This window comes from Grampus griseus (assembly GCF_964374135.1).
Source record: "Grampus griseus genome assembly, chromosome: 3".
NCBI classification, from domain to species: domain Eukaryota; kingdom Metazoa; phylum Chordata; class Mammalia; order Artiodactyla; family Delphinidae; genus Grampus; species Grampus griseus.
This window is the reverse complement of record NC_139019.1, coordinates 91,268,839-91,287,483: the sequence shown is the minus strand read 5'-3', so window position 1 is coordinate 91,287,483 and position 18,645 is coordinate 91,268,839. Positions and strand designations below refer to the sequence as shown.

The following is an 18,645-nucleotide window of genomic DNA, read 5'->3' as shown; positions in this document are numbered from 1 at the left end:
GGAGGGAGGGAGGAAGGATTCTTTTTTGGTGAGTGCAACTTTTTTGAGCTTTTCTGTGTTTGTTTATCATAACATTGGAAAATAGCAACCGTAAGCATTTTTACTATGGCAATAAAATCGTAAAGACATTGTATTTCAGCAAAATTAGATATGCTCAAAGGGTAAGTTTTGTATGTAAGTTTTATAACTATATATACTTAAAGCTATTTGTTACAGTACTTTTATTATTTATCTATTGAGGTATACATGCTCAGAAATCTTTTATTGATGGGTGCATAATCATAAAAGTTTGGAAATGACTCCATCTAGCTTCTAACACTTTTTTCCCCATTGAAACAATTACTCTTTTTTTTTTTTGCGGTACGTGGGCCTCTCACTGTTGTGGCCTCCCGCGTTGCGGAGCACAGGCTCCGGACGCGCAGGCTCAGTGGCCATGGCTCACGGGCCTAGCTGCTCCGCGGCATGCGGGATCTTCCCAGACCGGGGCACGAACCTGTGTCCCCTGCATTGGCAGGCGGACTCTCAACCACTGTGCCACCAGGGAAGCCCCCGGCAGTACTTGTTTTTAAAACATATACTTGAAAACACTTTTCCCACATTTTTTCAGTTCCACATTGTTTGATCTATAGTTACTACTTTGTGTTCACTTGAAGGTCTCAGGATATGGGCAGAGCAGTAGCTCTTAACCATCATTTTGATCTTAGTGTTGGGAATAAAAATGTTTAGCTGCAGTAGGTATTTGGGAAAGCTAAATCTGAAAGGTACCACTGACTTGTAATAAGAATAATTTTGGGGAAGATTATTCTTACTGTTTAAAGCCTGATGTTTTTAAAACAAATCAGCTGCTCTTTCCCTTTACAGGTATACCATGCTTTGTATAAATCCATTACACTGTACTGACATCTGGATTAATATAGAAGATTAAATTCAGATGTAATTTTCTCTTTGTTGAAGTAGTTTTTGAGACTAGCTTTTAAATACCAATTTCACACTATATGCATCATACAATTTGATATATGACTTGTATTTTTATAGTTTTCCTAAGTAGATCTAGAGATCTGTTGTATAAAGTTAGATTTATTAAAAAAATTGAACTGATCCTAATATGTCATCAGTGTATGAATATATATACATATCTAATTCTTATATAAGAGTGATTTGGTATAACCCTAAGCTGTTAAGTGGTAACCATAGTACGGTTATTTAAACTAATGTTTTTAATAAAAATAGATCTAATTTGGTTACTTATTTTATTTTAGCGAAGAATAACCAGAATTCAACAAATAGAGAAGGACATACTTCGTATACGACAGCTTTTACAGTCCCAAGCAACAGAAGCAGAGGTTAGTAAATTGTCTCTTTTGTTTGCAGACATAAATATAGGTAGTTATTCTAAGAAGAGGAAATAGGTATAATTAACGTGGCATCATTGAAATAGGTGCTCTGAAGAATTGAGACACTTAATAAGTTTATAAGTTTTTTCACTAAATTAAATAGATTTCAAAAACCTTTACTACTTTGGTTTCTTCATAACTTTAAGGCAGTTAAAATTTATAGAGCCATAAATACAGATACCTTACTTCAGTTATCTGTTTTCGTATAATCAGATAACTAACTTAATTTGGCTACTAACAATTTGTAAATAAGCTGTCTCTTTGTATGTAATCCATAGTAAGAATTGATCATACACATATATCTATGCTTACTCTACAAACTCCATTAAAATGGCAGTAAAAGGATAAAATGAAAAATCACAAATACCAGGGGAGGTGACATCAATAAAATTTGGGGAGCTAGAAAGCAGGTAAACAAATTACTCTTCTAGCTTATGGTAGAGAGTTGACCCCTGAGTCAGCAGTAGGAAGTCAGGAAGCAACCCATTTTACACTGTGGAGTCCTACAAGTTTCCAGAATTGGTTACACCTGGATATGCTACCTCTGGATGTGGGGATTAAGAAAGAGGTTAAAAGCAAGAGGATGACTGAAAGTTTAAGAAGCCGGTGGAGCCTCCAGAACCTCTCTTCAACTCTGCATGGTTAAGTGACTGCTACTTTCCAGTCTCAGCAAAAGCTGAGAGATTATTCTGGAAAAGGTAAAACAAAGGGTCTTTGGATAAGGGTAATCCTAGTATAGTTGAAGTTGGGAGGGAGGTATCATACTAAAAACTGAAATAAGTGAAAATTTCCTTACTGAATGCTGGAACCCTCATTGGCATCCAGCTTTATAATACAGGCAAGTTTCTAGAAGCAACTTCTCTAAGAAATGTGACTAACCCAGGAAGAGAGACCTAAAGGTACTGACACTGGAGGATTCCTCAATAAAACATCCCAGCTAGACCACCCTACTGGATGGCTACAGCTGACAGACTCCATCCTTTAGACATAGAGCTTCATAGGCAGTCCATTCCTAAATATGGCTAGACAGCTAAAGACCACCAGAGATTTTAAGAAGGTTTCTAATAAAAAAGATTTAATGGAAATAAAGACTATACAAGAAGAAAAAAACTTAAGAAAAGTAGAACTAACATTAATATTCTCAAGATAAAAGATAATTTATCCATAAAGTGAGAAAATGATGGTATACAAAAGGAACATTCAGAGAATTTAAAAAAGAGTTCTTGGGAATTAAAATTGTAATAGTAGAAATGAAAAACTCAACAGAAAGGTTAAAAGATAAATTTCTCAGAAAATAGCACAAAGGAATAATGCAATGGAAAATAGAAAAGATAAGAAAGTCAGAGAATCATTCTAGGAGGGTTCAGTATCCAAATAAAAAGGAGGTTCCAGAAAGAGAATGGACAAACTAGAGGAAGGAAATCCTAAAAATAAATTAAAATTCCCCAGAACTGAAGGGCATAGTTTTCCAGATAAAATGGTCTCTCCAGTATCCAGTGCCACAGATGAAAATCCCACACTAGGTACATCATGATGAAATTTCATCTCACTGAGAATAAAGAGAAAATCTTAAAACCTTGTAGAGAAGGAGAAGAAAACAAATTTCACACAAAGAAACAGGAATACAAATGTCTTTAGGTATATAAACAGCACACTGGAATCTGGGAAGTAGAGTAGCAATTTCTTAAAACTTCTGTAAGATTATTTTCAGCTATGTTCCCAAACCAGTTCTCTGACACCACTAGTTGTCCTACAGTTCAAATCAGTTCTGACACTACCCAGACTTAGCGTAGACCCTACATTTAAGGGTAAAGTCATTCACAAGACTGCCCTCACTTCAGGTACCAGGCAAGTTTCAGGTGTCCCAAACCATCTGCACTCTGCCCAGCTTGTTATAAATTCTACCCAAGTGGGTGTATTGCACTACAGTTCAGTTCTGACATTAACTACTTGGAGGGAGCCTAGACCTTACAGGTTAAGGGCAGAGCCCTTCACAAGACTACGCCCACTTCAGATGCCAAGCCTCCCATACTTCTGCAAATTTGGGGTGTCCTACAACAGCCTTAGGTTTGATAATTCACTTCAGTGACTCAGAACTCAGTAAAAGTTCTACACTTATGCTTACAGTTTTATTATAAAGGATGCAGATCAGGAACAGCCGAGTGAGACACGTAAGGCAGGACCTAGAGAAGGTGAGGGTGGAGGATGTAGAGCTTCCGTGATCTCTCATGGAATCTGGACACATCACTCTCCCAGGACATCTTTGTGTTCACCAAGCAGGAAGCTGCATTGAGCTTCAGTGTCCAGAGTTTTTATTGGGGTTTCATTATGTAGGCATGCTTGATTAAACAAGTGGCTACATGATTGAACTCAGTTTCCAGCACCCTTCCCATCCCTGGAGGTCAGTCTTGACTAGTTCAACCGTCTAGTCACATGGTTGGCCTTTCAGGTGACCAGCACCCATCCTGAAGCTATCTAGGGATCCCCCATGGGTCACCTCATCTGCATGGCGAACTCAAGAAATTCCAAGGGTTTTTGAAGCTCTGTGCAAAGAACAAAGGGACAAAGACCATATATATATATTTTTTATTATACCACACGAGCCTGTAAATTTATCTCTAGCCAACTGCCTATTAAATTTGAGAGTAGAATGCATTTTCAGATAGTCAGAGTATCAAAAATATGTATTTCTCTATACTGTTTTCTGGAAGCTATTAGTGGATATAGTTAAAATGAGAAGGTAAAGCAAGAAAAATGAAGATTTGGGATCCAAGACATAAAGAATACAATACAAGAGAAAGACATGAAAGACTCCCCAGAATGAAGATGAAGGGAGATTCTGAGACTAATGATAGAGAAAGTAACAAGTCCCTGTTGGTACAGCTGAGAAGATTCTGGGAGAGATGAGTCTAAGAAGATGAAATCAGTAGACTACTTAATGTTTTTGAATTTATTGAAAGGAAAAGAAATTTACACAGTAGGAGAGAAACTGTGAGGGTGTCATAAGTACACAGAACACCAAATAAACAAAACAAAAAAAAGATACTCCGTGGACAACGAGAAGTTGTAAAGGAAAGAATCATAGTATACCACCTGTCACTCATGACTATAATTTAATAGTCAAAATAATGCAAATAGGGAACAACTTATCTAACTATAAAATGTAAATTGGACAAATAGAGGAACAGTATGAGTGTGGTGTGTTAAGGGTGGAGTATTGATAAAAGAGAAATCAGTCCTCATCTTACATAATAGGAAATCAATAAATGAGGCATTAAACTAAGAAAAGCAGAACCTAGCAACACAAGCAGGTTATTTAGAGATAGAGAAGTGAATTCAAAAAAAAAAAAAAAAATCCTCTGAAGGAGATGAAACTGTTTGCCTTAAGATAGCAGGAAATGGGACAGAGCAAGCAAGTGTGAAAGACCACTGTTCATTGTCACAAGGCTTTAGAACTAATGATTATTTCAACTGTGTGTAACTATGATAAAAATAAAACATAAAAGAGCCAAGGCCATCATTTAGAAGATATTTATACTTATCTTCCTCTATAATCTGGATTGGCTTAATAATCATACCTTGATAATGGTGATTAGTAAAGAATTTAAGAGGAGCTTAGAGAAAGCAGAACCGTTGGTAGCAGTATATCCTAGGAAAAGTCATGTTTAATATACTATCAGTGAGTAACAAGAAGACCAAGCAATGGAAGTAAGGGGAAGGTACTATCTCAGTGGAACACAGATACTGTATATTTATACATGCTAGAAACTGAATGTTACTGAGGCTTGTGCATATTTGTCAGCTCTGCAGCTGAAATTTGGTTTTGATCACCATATAGAAGGATGGGGGTGTAAAAGACCACCCCCTCACCTGTCTGTTTATAGCCAGCGAATTTGGGCACTTCTCACCTTGTTTATAGGTAAATAATAAGAAAACCTACATGGGTCTTAAGTGAACTATTGCTGAATAAGTCTCGGAGAAGCATGTGGGAGGCTCAGAGAAAATAAATTTTCAGGAAATTATTTGCTTCTTTAGTCAACTGCAGGAAGACCTGTCTCTGTGCAACAGGAGCAAAAGAAAAGCTGAATAAAAATCCACATTGAACAATAAACAACAGAATTGTTGCTAGGAAAAATTGGCTCAGTGTTTGGGGACAGATTTGAGACACATCAATGGAAAGTTTCTAACGTGTAGCCAGATTCAGACTCACATTCCAGATCATGAAAAAGGAAGAGACTGCAAAGAGTGAAACATCAGCATAGTGCTGTTTTCTAAATATAATTCCTAAAAATACAATGAAGCATTTATTGATATTTTTAAATGTTTATGATATACAAAGTAGCATGTACACTTTGATCCCATTTTTTAAAAGATATACACAAACATAGTGTATCAGAAATAATATGAAAAGGCAGATAACCATTCTTAATACCTCCTAGTTTTTCTGGTTTGGCCAGTTGTTTTGTAACTTTTTTATACTAACGACGTCTAGTTTTTATAATGAGAGAAAACTTTTGTATACAAAACAAATTTGTCATGTCCTGTCATGGCCAGCACATATTTTCCACCTGTGGAAAATTTGATCAGATAATGAACAGTTCTGTTTTGAGCCAAAAACAGTGCAGGCCCATTTATACACAGGGAAGACAACTGTTTCTAATGTTAAAAGTACAGGTTTTGAAAGTGTAGAGTCCTTTTTAAGACTATATTCGTCCATGCTTGTCTTTTTAAATATCTTTGGATTCAGTACATCTAAATTTGAAATATGTAGAAACATGTATTTGCTAAATAGGCAGTTTAAGTACAGTGTAATAGTCATATTGCTAAAAGTAGTTTAGCCTGGCTGTCCTAAGTCAATATAAACTAAATATTTGTAATATAAAGAATAAGTGTCCTTTTTGCAATGTTGAGTCTTAAGGACTTTAAAAAAAAAACCAAAAACCAGTATCTCTTTGCTTCTTTTTCAGTGTCATTGGCATTACTCTATGTGGCGTTCTGGTTATTGTGACCCCTTTTGGCTTTCCAGTGTAGTTTATCTGTGTTTTGGTGGTGGTGTTTTTTTTTTTAATATAGCAGGTTCTTATTAGTCATCAATTTATACACATCAGTGTATACATGTCAATCCCAATCGCCCAATTCATCACACCACCACCGCCACCCCCCGCCGCTTTCCCCCCTTGGTGTCCATATGTTTGTTCTCTACCTCTCTGTCTCTATTTCTGCCCTGCAAACCGGTTCATCTGTACAGTTTTTCTAGGTTCCACATATATGCGTTAATAATATATGATATTTGTTTTTTTCTTTCTGACTGACTTCACTCTGTATAACAGTCTCTAGATCCATCCATGTCTCTACAAATGACCCAATTTCGTTCCTTTTTATTGCTGAGTAATACTCCATTGTATATATGTACCACATCTTCTTTATCCATTCGTCTGTCGATGGGCATTTAGGTTGCTTCCATGACCTGGCTATTGTAAATAGTGCTGCAGTGAACATTGGGGTGCATGTGTCTTTCTGAATTATGGTTTTCTCTGGGTATATGGGCAGTAGTGGGATTGCTGGGTCATATGGTAATTCTCTTTTTAGTTTTTTAAGGAACCTCCATGTTGTTCTCTATAGTGGCTGTATCAATTTACATTCCCACCACCAGTGCAAGAGGGTTCCCTTTTCTCCACACCCTCTCCAGCACTTGTTCATAGACTTTCTGATGATGCCCATTCTAACTGGTGTGAGGTGATACCTCACTGTAGATTTTTTTTTTTTTTTTTTTTGCGGTTCACGGGCCTCTCACTGTTGTGGCCTCTCCCGTTGTGGAGCACAGGCTCCGGACGCGCAGGCCCAGTGGCCATGGCTCACGGGCCTAGCCGCTCTGCGGCATGTGGGATCTTCCCGGACCGGGGCATGAACCTGTGTCCCCTGCATCAGCAGGCGGACTCTCAACCACTGCGCCACCAGGGAAGCCCTGTAGTTTTTTTTTTGTTTTTTGTTTCTTTTTGCGGTACGCGGGCCTCTCACTGTTGTGGCCTCTCTCGCCGCGGAGCACAGGCTCCGGACGCACAGGCTCAGCAGCCATGGTTCACAGGCCCATCCGCTCTGCGGCATGTGGGATCTTCCTGGACCAGGGCACGAACCCATGTCCCATGCATAGGCAGGTGGACTCTCAACCACTGCGCCACCAGGGAAGCCCTCATTGTAGTTTTGATTTGCATTTCTTTAATAATTAGTGATGTTGAGCAGCATTTCATGTACTTCTTGGCCATCTGTATGTCTTCTTTGGAGAAATGTCTATTTAGGTCTTCTGCCCATTTTTGGATTGGGTTGTTTGTTTTTTTTAATATTGAGCTGCATGAGCTGTTTATATATTTTGGAGATTAATCCTTTGTCCATTGATTTGTTTGCAAATATTTTCTCCCACTCTGAGGGTTGTCTTTTTGTCTTGTTTATGGTTTCCTTTGCTGTGCAAAAGGTTTTAAGTTTCATTAGGTCCCATTTGTTTATTTTTATTTTTATTTCTATTACTCTAGGAGGTGGATCAAAAAAGATCTTGCTGTGATTTATGTCAAAGAGTGTTCTTCCTATGTTTTCCTCTAAGAGTTTTATAGTGTCCGGTCTTACATTTAGGTCTCTAATCCATTTTGAGTTTATTTTTGTGTATGGTGTTAGGGAGCGTTCTAATTTTATTCTTTTACATGTAGCTATCCGGTTTTCCCAGCACCACTTATTGAAGAGACTGTCTTTTCTCCATTGTATATCCTTGCCTCCTTTGCCATAGATTAATGTACCATAGGTGCATGGGTTTATCTCTGCATTTTCTATCTTGTTCCATTGATCTATATTTCTGTTTTTGTGCCAGTACCATATTGTCTTGACTACTGTAGCTTTGTAGTATAGTCTGAAGTCAGGGAGTCTGATTCCTCCAGCTCCATTTTTTTCCCTCAAGACTGCTTTGGCTATTCGGGGTCTTTTGTGTCTTCATAAAAATTTTAAGATTTTTTTGTTTTCATTTTGTAAAAATTGCCATCTGTAATTTGATAGGGATTGCATTGAATCTGTAGATTGCTTTGGGTAGTATAGTCATTCTCACAATATTGATTCTTCTAATCCAAGAACATGGTATATCTCTCCATCTGTTGGTATCATCTTTAATTTCTTTCATCAGTGTCTTATAGTTTTCTGCATACAGGTCTTTTGTCTCTCTAGGTAGGTTTATTCCTAGGTATTTTATTCTTTTTCTTGCAGTGGTAAATGGGAGTGTTATCTTAATTTCACTTTCAGATTTTTCATCATTAGTGTATAGGAATGCAGGAGATTTCTGTGCATTAATTTTGTATCCTGCAGCTTTACCAAATTCATTGATTAGCTCTAGTGGTTTTCTGGTAGCATCTTTAAGATTCTCTATGTATAGTATCATGTCATCTGCAAACAGTGACAGCTTTAATTCTTCTTTTCCAATTTGTATTCCTTTTATTTTTCTTCTCTGATTGCCGTGGCTAGGACTTCTAAAACTATGTTGAATAATAGTGGTGAGAGTGGACATCCTTGTCTTGTTCCTGATCTTAGAGGAAATGCTTTCAGTTTTTCACCATTGAGAACAATGTTGGCTGTGCGTTTGTCTTATATGGCCTTTATTATGTTGAGGTAGGTTCCCTCTATGCCAACTTTCTGGAGAGTTTTTATCATAAATGGGTGTTGAATTTTGTCAAAAGCTTTTTCTGCATCTATTGAGATGATCATATGGTTTTTATTTTTTAATTTGTTAACATGGTGTATCACATTGATTGATTTGCATATATTGAAGAATCCTTGCATCCCTGGGATAAATCCCTTTGATCCACTTGATCATGGTATACGATCTTTTTAATGTGTTGCTGGATTCTGTTTGCTAGTATTTTGTTGAGGATTTTTGCATCTATATTCATCAGTGATATTAGTCTGTAATTTTCTTTTTTTGTAGTATCTTTGTCTGGTTTTGGTATCAGGGTGATGGTGGCCTCATAGAATGAGTTTGGGAGTGTTCCTTCCTCTGCAATCTTTTGGAAGAGTTTGAGAAGGATGGGTGTTAGCTATTCTCTAAATGTTTGATAGAATTCACCTGTGAAGCCATCTGGTATTAGACTTTTGTTTTTTGGAAGCTTTCTAGTCACAGTTTCAATTTCATTACTTGTGATTGGTCTGTTCATATTTTCTACTTCTTTCTGGTTCAGTCTTGGAAGGTTATACCTTTCTAAGAATTTGTCCATTTCTTCCAGGTTGTCCATTTTATTGGCATAGAGTTGTCTGCAGTAGTCTCTTAGGATGCTTTGTATTTCTGTGGTGTCTGTTGTAACTTCTCCTTTTTCATTTCTAATTTTATTGATTTGAGTCCTCTCCCTCTTTTTCTTGATGAGTCTGGCTAATGGTTTATCAATTTTGTTTATCTTCTCAAAGAACCAGCTTTTAGTTTTATTGATCTTTGCTATTGTTTTCTTTGTTTCTATTTCATTTATTTCTGCTCTGCTCTTTTTGATTTCTTTCCTTCTGCTAACTTTGGGTTTTGTTTGTTCTTCTTTCTCTAGTTCCTTTAGGTGTAAGGTTAGATTGTATATATCAGATTTTTCTTGTTTCTTGAGGTAGGCTTGTATAGCTATAAACTTCCCTCTTAGAACTGCTTTTGCTGCATCCCATAGGTTTTGGATCATCGTGTTTTCATTGTCATTTGTCTCTATGTATTTTTTGATTTCCTCTTTAATTTCTTCATTGATCTCTTGGTTATTTAGTAACGTATTGTTTAGCCTCCATGTATTTGTTATTTTACGTTTTTTTCCCTGTAATTGATTACTAATCTCATAGCACTGTGGTCAGAAAAGATGCTTGATATGATTTTAATTTTCTTAAATTTACTAAGGCTTAATTTGTGACCCAAGAATGTTCCGTGTGCACTTGGGAAGAAAGTGTAATCTGCTGTTTTTGGATTGAATGTCCTATAAATATCAATTAAATCTATCTGGTCTGTTGTGTCAGTTAAAGCTCATGTTTCCTTATTAATTTTCTGTTTGGATGATCTGTTCGTCATTGTAGGTGAGGTGTTAAAAGTCCCCCACTATTATTGTGTTACTGTCGATTTCCTCTTTTATAGCTGTTAGCAGTTGCCTTATGTATTGAGGTGCTCCTATGTTGGGTGCATATATATTCATAATTGTTATATCTTCTTCTTCTTGGATTGATCCCTTGATCATTATGTAGTGTACTTCCTTGTCTCTTGTAACATTCTTTATTTTAAAGTCTATTTTATCTGATATGAGTATAGCTACTCCAGCTTTCTTTTGATTTCCATTTGCATGGAATATCTTTTTCCAGCCCCTCACTTGCCATCAGTATGTGTCCTAGGTCTGAAGTGGGTCCCTTGTAGACAGCATATATATGGGTTTTGTTTTTGTATCCATTCAGCGAGCCTGTCTTTGGTTGGAGCATTTAATCCATTCATGTTTAAGGTAGTTATCAATATGTATGTTCCTGTGACCATTTTCTTAATTGTTTTGGGTTTGTTTTTGTAGGTCCTTTTCTTCTCTTGTGTTTCCCACTTAGAGAAGTTCCTTTAGCATTTGTTGTAGAGCTGGTTTGGTGGTGCTGAATTCTTAGCTTTTGCTTGCCTGTAAAGCTTTTAATTTCTCCATCGAGTCTGAATGAGATCCTTGCTGGGTAGAGTAACCTTGGTTTTAGGTTCTTTCCTTTCATCACTTTAAGTATATCATGCCACTCCCTTCTGGCTTGTAGACTTTCTGCTGAGAAGTCAGCTGTTAACCTTATGGGAGTTCCCTTGTATGTTATTTGTTGTTGTTCCCTTGCTGCTTTCAATAATTTTTCTTGGTCTTTAATTTTTGCCAATTTGATTACTATGTGTCTCAGCGTGTTTCTCCTTGGGTTTATCCTATATGGGACTCTCTGCACTTCCTGGACTTGGGTGGCTATTTCCTTTCCCATGTTAGGGAAGTTTTCGACTATGATCTCTTCAAATATTTTTTCAGGTCCTTTCTCTCTCTCTTCTTCTGGGACCCCTACAATGCTAATGTTGTTATGTTTAGTGTTGTCCCAGAGGTCTCTTAGGCTGTCTTCATTTCTTTTCATTCTTTTTTCTTTATTGCGTTCTGCAGCAGTGAATTCCACCATTCTGTCTTCCAGGTCACTTGTCTGCTTTTCTGCCTCAGTTATTCTGCTATTGATTCCTTCTAGTGTATTTTTCATTTCAATTATTGTATTGTTCATCTCTGTTTGTTTGTTCTTTAATTCTTCTAGGTCTTCATTAAACATTTCTTGCATCTTCTCGACCTTTGCCTCCATTCTTTTTCCGAGGTCCTGGATCATCTTCACTATCATCATTCTGAATTCTTTTTCTGGAAGGTTGCCTATCTCCACTTCATTTAGTTGTTTTTCTGGTGTTTTATCTTGTTCCTTCATCTGGTACATAGCCCCTCTGCCTTTTCATCTTGTCTGTCTTTCTGTGGATGTGGTTTTTGTTCCACAGGCTGCAGAATTGTAGTTCTTCTTGCTTCTGCTGTCTGCCCTCTGGTGGTTGAGGCTATCTAAGAGGCTTGTGCAGCTGTGTTTTTTTTTTCCTTGATCAAACTTAACTACACTCAATTTTTTTAAATTGTTTTTAAAGAGACAGCTTTTGTTTTTATTGAGCAGCACTGTGTTTTTTTTAAATTTATTTATTTATTCATTTTTGGCTGCATTGGGTCTTTGTTGCTGCACACGGGCTTTCTCTAGCTGCAGCGAGCAGGGGCTACTCTTTGTTGTGGTGCATCAGCTTCTCATTGCAGTGGCTTCTCTTGTTGTGGAGCACGGGGTCTAGGTGCATGGGCTTCAGTAGTTGTGGCTCGCAAGCTCTAGAGCACAGGCTCAGTAGTTGTGGCTTGTGGGCTTAGTTCCGTGGCATGTGAGATCTTCCCGGATCAGGACTCGAACCCCTGTCCCCTGTGTTGACAGGCGGATTCTTTACCACTGTGCCACCAGAGAAGCCCTGTAATTTCTTTTTTGATATTTTATGCTTTGAGCTTTTGCTTCTTTCTAGCTTATTTAGTTATAGTTAGTTTTTATTCCCACCATCTTTTTGTTTGTTTTTTTTTTTTTTTCAGTACGCGGGCCTCTCACTGCTGTGGCCTCTCCCGTTGTGGAGCACAGGCTCTGGACGCGCAGGCTCAGCGGCCATGGCTCACGGGCCCAGCCGCTCCGTGGCATGTGGGATCTTCCCGGACCGGGGCACGAACCCGTGTCCCCTGCATTGGCAGGCGGACTCTCAACCACTGTGCCACCAGGGAAGCCCCCCACATCTTTCTTATATTCTGATTATTGCTATTTGGCTGCATCAGCAGGGTTTTTTTTCTATTTCTAAATCAATATTCACATTTTTTCTATTTGATTGACTCCTTTATGTGTATGTAATAGCCCTCCTTAATTCCATTTAATGCTCTTCACCTTGAATTTTATTTTGTTTGCTATTAGTATTACCGCACTGGCCTTCTTTCTGTCATCATTTGCTTGGTGTAACATATTCCCTGTCTGTATATTTCCAAATTTTACCAACTTTCTGGCCTCTGAAAATTCCTTAAAAAAATTGTCATTTGTTAATAACAATTCTCATTTTCCAGCACAATTATAAGGTTATTGCAGGTTGGGGGCTTGTTTGTGGTTTTTGTATTTAGATTTTTATTTAGATCATTGGATTTGGGTCTGACTGTTTACCACTGTGACCTAATCTAATTCTTGTTTCTTTTTGTTATAATAATGGTCATATCATTCATAGTCTAAAAGGTTTACATTTATTCAGTGAATGAAAACTAAAAGAAGGTGCTATGTCTTATTCGAGAAAGAAAACTCTAATTTTGCTGTTTCATGTTTCTTTATTCCATTATTATCATTTTTCTAATATAGATCAGAGAGAGAAGCTTGAAAATAGAGAAAACTGGGAATCAGATACTCATAAATTAGGTCACATACAGTGAAGACAAGACAAGAAAAGATGTCTGCTAAATAATTTCTCTACCGTGAAGCATCTTATTTTATTTTATTTTTTTTTCGGTACGGGGGCCTCTCACTGTTGTGGCGTCTCCCGTTGCGGAGCACAGGCTTCGGACACGCAGGCTCAGCGGCCATGGCTCACGGGCCTAGCCGCTCCGCGGCATGTGGGATCCTCCCGGACCAGGGCACGAACCCGCGTCCCCTGCATCAGCAGGTGGACTCTCTACCACTGCGCCACCAGGGAAGCCCCTGAAGCATCTTATAACACTGTCTTTGCCCTACCTGCTGACAACTCTGGTTTAGGGTCTAGATGTGGAACATAGATGATGTAATTATTACACATGATTCAAATCTCAAACGTTCCAAAAGGATATGTGAGGCAACCAGTGCTGCCACTTTCTTATGTATCATTTCAGACAGGTTGTTTACTGGCAAACTCGTACATTTGGGCGTGGGGGGTGCTCAGAAGGGTGCAAACTGTGAGGTAAATTATGGCATGGTTTAACAATCTCTAGAAAATAGCCAGTGAGAAATATTTATTAAAATCCCATGCAGAGTACTCTTACAACCCATTAATAAGGAGACAACCACACTTACAAATGAGCAAAAGATTTGAATACACGTTTCACCAGAAAAATATATAGGAATGGCTAGTAAACACATGAAAATATGCTCAACATCATTAGTCACTAGGGAAATGCAAGTTAAAACCACAATGAGATACCACTTCACTCTCATTAGGGTGGCTGTAATCATAAAGGAAACAGTAAGCTTTGGCAGAGTTATGATAAATAGAAGCCGTCATACATTGCTGCTGAGAATCTAAAATGGTTTGGCCACCTGAAAAGTGTGGCAGTCACCTGAAGTATTAAACGTACCATTATCGTATGACACAGCAATTCCACTTCTAGGTATCTATCTAACAGAAATGGAAACATGTCCACACAGAGACTTTCACTTGAATGTTCATGGCAGTATTATTCACAATAGCCCCAAAGTAGAAAAATGCAAATGTGTATCAATTGGTGAATTAATAAACAAAATATGGTATACCCTTACAATGGAATACTGTTTGGCAATAAAAAGGAACAAATTGATGACACATACTCTAACAGAGATGAACCTCAAAAACATTTTACTAAATAAAAGTAGCTAGACACATAAGTCCACATATTCCGCTTATAATTAACGTACAGAAAAGACAAATTCATGAAGACAAAGTAGATTTATATTTACCTGAGGCTGTGGGTGGGAATTGGGATTAACTATAAAGGGTTCTTTTAGAACACAAGAGATCTTTTTAGAGTGATGAAAGTGTTCTAAAACTGGAGTGTTGTGATGCTTGGTAAGTTTATTAAAAATCATTGAGCCGTACACTTAAAGTGGGCCAATTTTGAGATATGTAAATACCTCAACAAAATTGTTTTGTTTGTTTTTTTAATTTTTTTAGTCCTAGGATAGAAAACTGGGGAAGGTGTCCAGCAACTATGGGAATAAGGAAACTAGATAGGATTATTCTTTCAAAGGAATCAGAAACAATCTCTTTGTTCTCAGTGTTAGCAGTAGTTTTAGATAGTGATCAAAGAACACAGACAGGCCTGTAGCCTAGGATCAGTGAAAGAATAAAGGGAAGTAAATAAGTAAAGAAAATTAAAGATAGTAAGTGTTAAATATTACTTTGTGCTCTAGAGTCAGATTGCTTGGGTTGTGATCCCAGCTCTGGCTCTGCCATTTACTAGGTATGTGACCTAAAGCCAGGTACTTATCATCTGTGCCTCCTCAGTTTCTTCATCTGTAAAATGGGGATAATAATAGTACGTGCTTCACAGAGTTGATGTAAGGATTAAATAAATCAATAGATGCCAAGTGATCAGTGCATAACAGACATTAGATTTTTTTTTTAACTTCATTATTTTCATCATTATCACCATCATCAGTTGGGCCTGGCAGTCCTGCAGGCCTACTGTGTTTCTCTGGATTCGCCCTTCTCTCTCTACTGGAAATGACTATTTCTGATGTCTGCTAATCTTCGTCCTTCTAATAATTTCATCTCCTCCTTCACAGAGAAAACAGTAGCTATCATCAGAGCTCTCTCTCCTTCCTACCAGGAAGCATTCTGCCTTCCTTCCTGTGCTTTGGATTTTCAGTTCCTGCCTTCTCAGGAACTTTGTACTCTTACCTCGTTTCTCTCACATGTTTATCTTCTTTCTCTTCTGTAGCATCTTTTCATTGGAATTTAAACATGCTCGAGTCTTATCTTTAAAAATAGAAAATGAACCTTCCTCAATTCCACCTCTCCCTGCAACTGTTCTTCATCTGTCCCCTTCCCGTCCTCATTGTCTTTTCCTAATCTTCACTCCAAAGGTGTTTCTAGACTCCAAGTCTGTATTTCCTCCCCACCATTCACACACACCAGTCTAGTCTCTATTCTCATAGTTTCACTGAAATGGATCATTGATAACTTCCATATTGCCAATTAAATTGACATTTTCAGTTTTCATCTTGATACTTTCCATATTACTGAACACTGTTGCTTGAAATATTACACTCTTGGCATCTTTTTTGGTTCATACGCATTCCTTAAGACAAATTTCTCTTTTCTCTTTATTTTTTCTCTCTCCCTGAGACCATCTTATTTATACTTAGGGCTTTACTCACCAGCTGTATGCTTTTGGCTCTCAAATTCATTTTTCTAGCCCTGAGCTCCAGACTCCTAAATCTGTGTACCTGCTCTGCATCTCTACTTAGTTGTCTTAAAGGCACTTTAAATCCAACATATCCAAAGCATAATTAATGATCTTCTCCTCCTAAGTCCTCCTTATGAGCCCCACATCCTCCAAAATACCCTCATTCTCCTTTAGTATTACCTATCTCTGTGAATGGTACCATCATTATTCAGTCGTGTGAGCTAAGGAACACAGGAGTAATTCTTGACACCAGACCTCTTCCTCCACTCGCCATATCCAATCTATCATGTAGTCTTTCAGATTTACCTCTGTCTCCACTGCCTTTATCTGCATCACTGCTTCCCTAGGTGTAAAGTACCATTATCTAATACCTACTTTAATACATAGTCTCCAAACTTGTCTCTTCTCTTTCCTACCTACTTAGACCATTTTAAATTTGACTTTAAAAACTCAAAATACACGCACCTTTTCCTGTTAGTATTACTGGTATTAGTTATGTGAGGGCAAGAGTGCCATCTGAGAATCACACTAAATTCAGTAAAATCAGTAAGTTTTTTGTTTTTGTTTTTGTTTTTACCATCTTTCTGTTCTACTCTTCACACTATAGTTCTTTGATGTTCTAGAGCAAGCCATGTTTCCTCCCAGCCCAGTTTCTTTGCATATGGTCTTCTGTTTACCTAAAACCTTCACCTTCTATCCCCATCCCATTTCCTAGAACTCCTGTTGTATTTAGATGTCAGTTCAGACAACGCTTCCTAAGGGAGCTCTTCCCCCCAAGTCCCCACAACGTATGGCATCCCTCTGGTGTATATCCTTACAGCACCCTGTACCCTTCCTCAGAGTACTTGTCAAAGTTTTAACTCTATTGTCATTTCTCTCATTATTTGATAGCATCCCTGACTAGACTGAAGCTTGAAGAGTGTGTTGAGCAGTGTCTGGTTTTGCCAACGCTGTATTCCCCAGCATCTAGTGAAAGTAACCAACATGGCAGATACTCAGTACTCTTATATTGACGTCTTCAATTATGTTAGTGTCAAATCTTAGTGGATTTAGTGGGTTTTGTTTTGTTTTGTTTTGCGGTACGTGGGCCTCTCACTGTTGTGGCCTCTCCCGTTGCGGAGCACAGGCTCCGGACACGCAGGCTCAGCGGCCATGGCTCACGGGCCTAGCTGCTCCGCGGCATGTGGGATCTTCCCGGACCGGAGCACGAACCCATGTCCCCTGCATCGGCAGGCAGACTCTCAACCACTGTGCCACCAGGGAAGCCCGATTTAGTGGTTTTTGATTCATTTTGTCTCTAGATTGATTTTGTATTCTCTACTTTTGTTGATTTTGTTGAATTTCTTAGTGTAATTTTCCCATGGTGATATTTTTTCTTCTGCTTCTGAATTATCGAGACTACCTCTCTTTTGCCTATATATAACTTACACTAGTTTATTGATGGAAATATTGGTAAATTATTAAGTCACATCTTAAATGGTCTAGGAAAGCTTTATGTTTAAAGAAATTCTAGTGGAAGCCATTTTGCAATACAGTTTTCCACTATTATGTCAGATTTTTTAAAGTGTAATTTTTATTTTTGCGTTATCATTTTCCTAGGGCAGGCACATTTGTGATTGTTTCTATAAAAGATAATGGAAAAGTTATTTTATTTCTTTGATTCTACGGTGATATTTTTTTCAAAGTGACTGCTTTTACTGGATATAATCTGTCACTTTCATTTTACATAGCAGATGGTGGCTACATTAGAAAAAAGGTTTTTGGTCTTTTTCAGATCAGAATCTTAAGAATTTATCTGTTGGTTTCATATGACTTTTATTAGCAGAAGATGTATTTATATATTCTGTGTATAAACATAGTTATACAGAAGGTGTTTTTAAGCTTAGGTTAATAGTTTAACTTATATTTGCAGCTCTAGTAAACGCCAGAGCCATGTGACCTTGCGGAAAAGACAGTTATTTGTTCTAGTTGGGTTATATCCCTGATAGTGATGTGAGCACAGCTGGTGGAGGATGGTGTTTCTGTGAGTCTCAGAAAATCCTTTGTCTTGTGTGGCTCTAATGCTCGAGGGACACACTTCACTTTCCTTTTACCGAAATAGTCGACAGTCAACCCTGCTGGAGCTGATGAAGTATAAAGTGCAGTTCCATGCTTTTGTAAACCTGTATAATTGAGGCATTCAAAGCTTTAAAGCAAGAACGAAGGAAAGCTCTGGGCTAAGAAAGCATACACCATTTTTGTATGTAATGATGTTAACTCCGTATTAACAGAGGTCATCTCAGAGCAAGCATGAAGCCGGCTCACATGAAGCTGAGCGACAGAATGAAAGTCAAGGAGTGGCAGAAATCAACATGGCAACTTCGGGTAGTGGTCAGGTAAATAAATTTTTTTCTTAATTTTTTTTCTAATTAACTATTTAAATATTTAAAAAGGAATACAGAGTGAGATGATTCTCAGAAAGATCTATAAATCTTATCTACTTTCTTAGTCTTGAATGGATATCTCCAGAAGAATTCGGTACCAAAATTCTATGTCATTTTTCTTTATTATATCTAACAATAATG

General features: G+C 37.8%; 1 protein-coding gene across 11 annotated transcripts in view; it reads left to right on the top strand.

Annotated features, from left to right (window-relative positions):
• The window catches only part of APC (APC regulator of WNT signaling pathway), a 138,970-nt gene that overhangs the window by 80,342 nt on the left and 39,983 nt on the right, over positions 1-18,645 (top strand). For all 11 annotated transcript variants that reach the window (XM_082650437.1, XM_082650445.1, XM_082650442.1 and 8 more), the window contains 2 exons: positions 1,260-1,343; positions 18,352-18,456. In XM_082650437.1, coding sequence (XP_082506563.1) covers positions 1,260-1,343; positions 18,352-18,456 — 189 coding nt within the window. The remainder of the gene's footprint in view (positions 1-1,259; positions 1,344-18,351; positions 18,457-18,645) is intronic.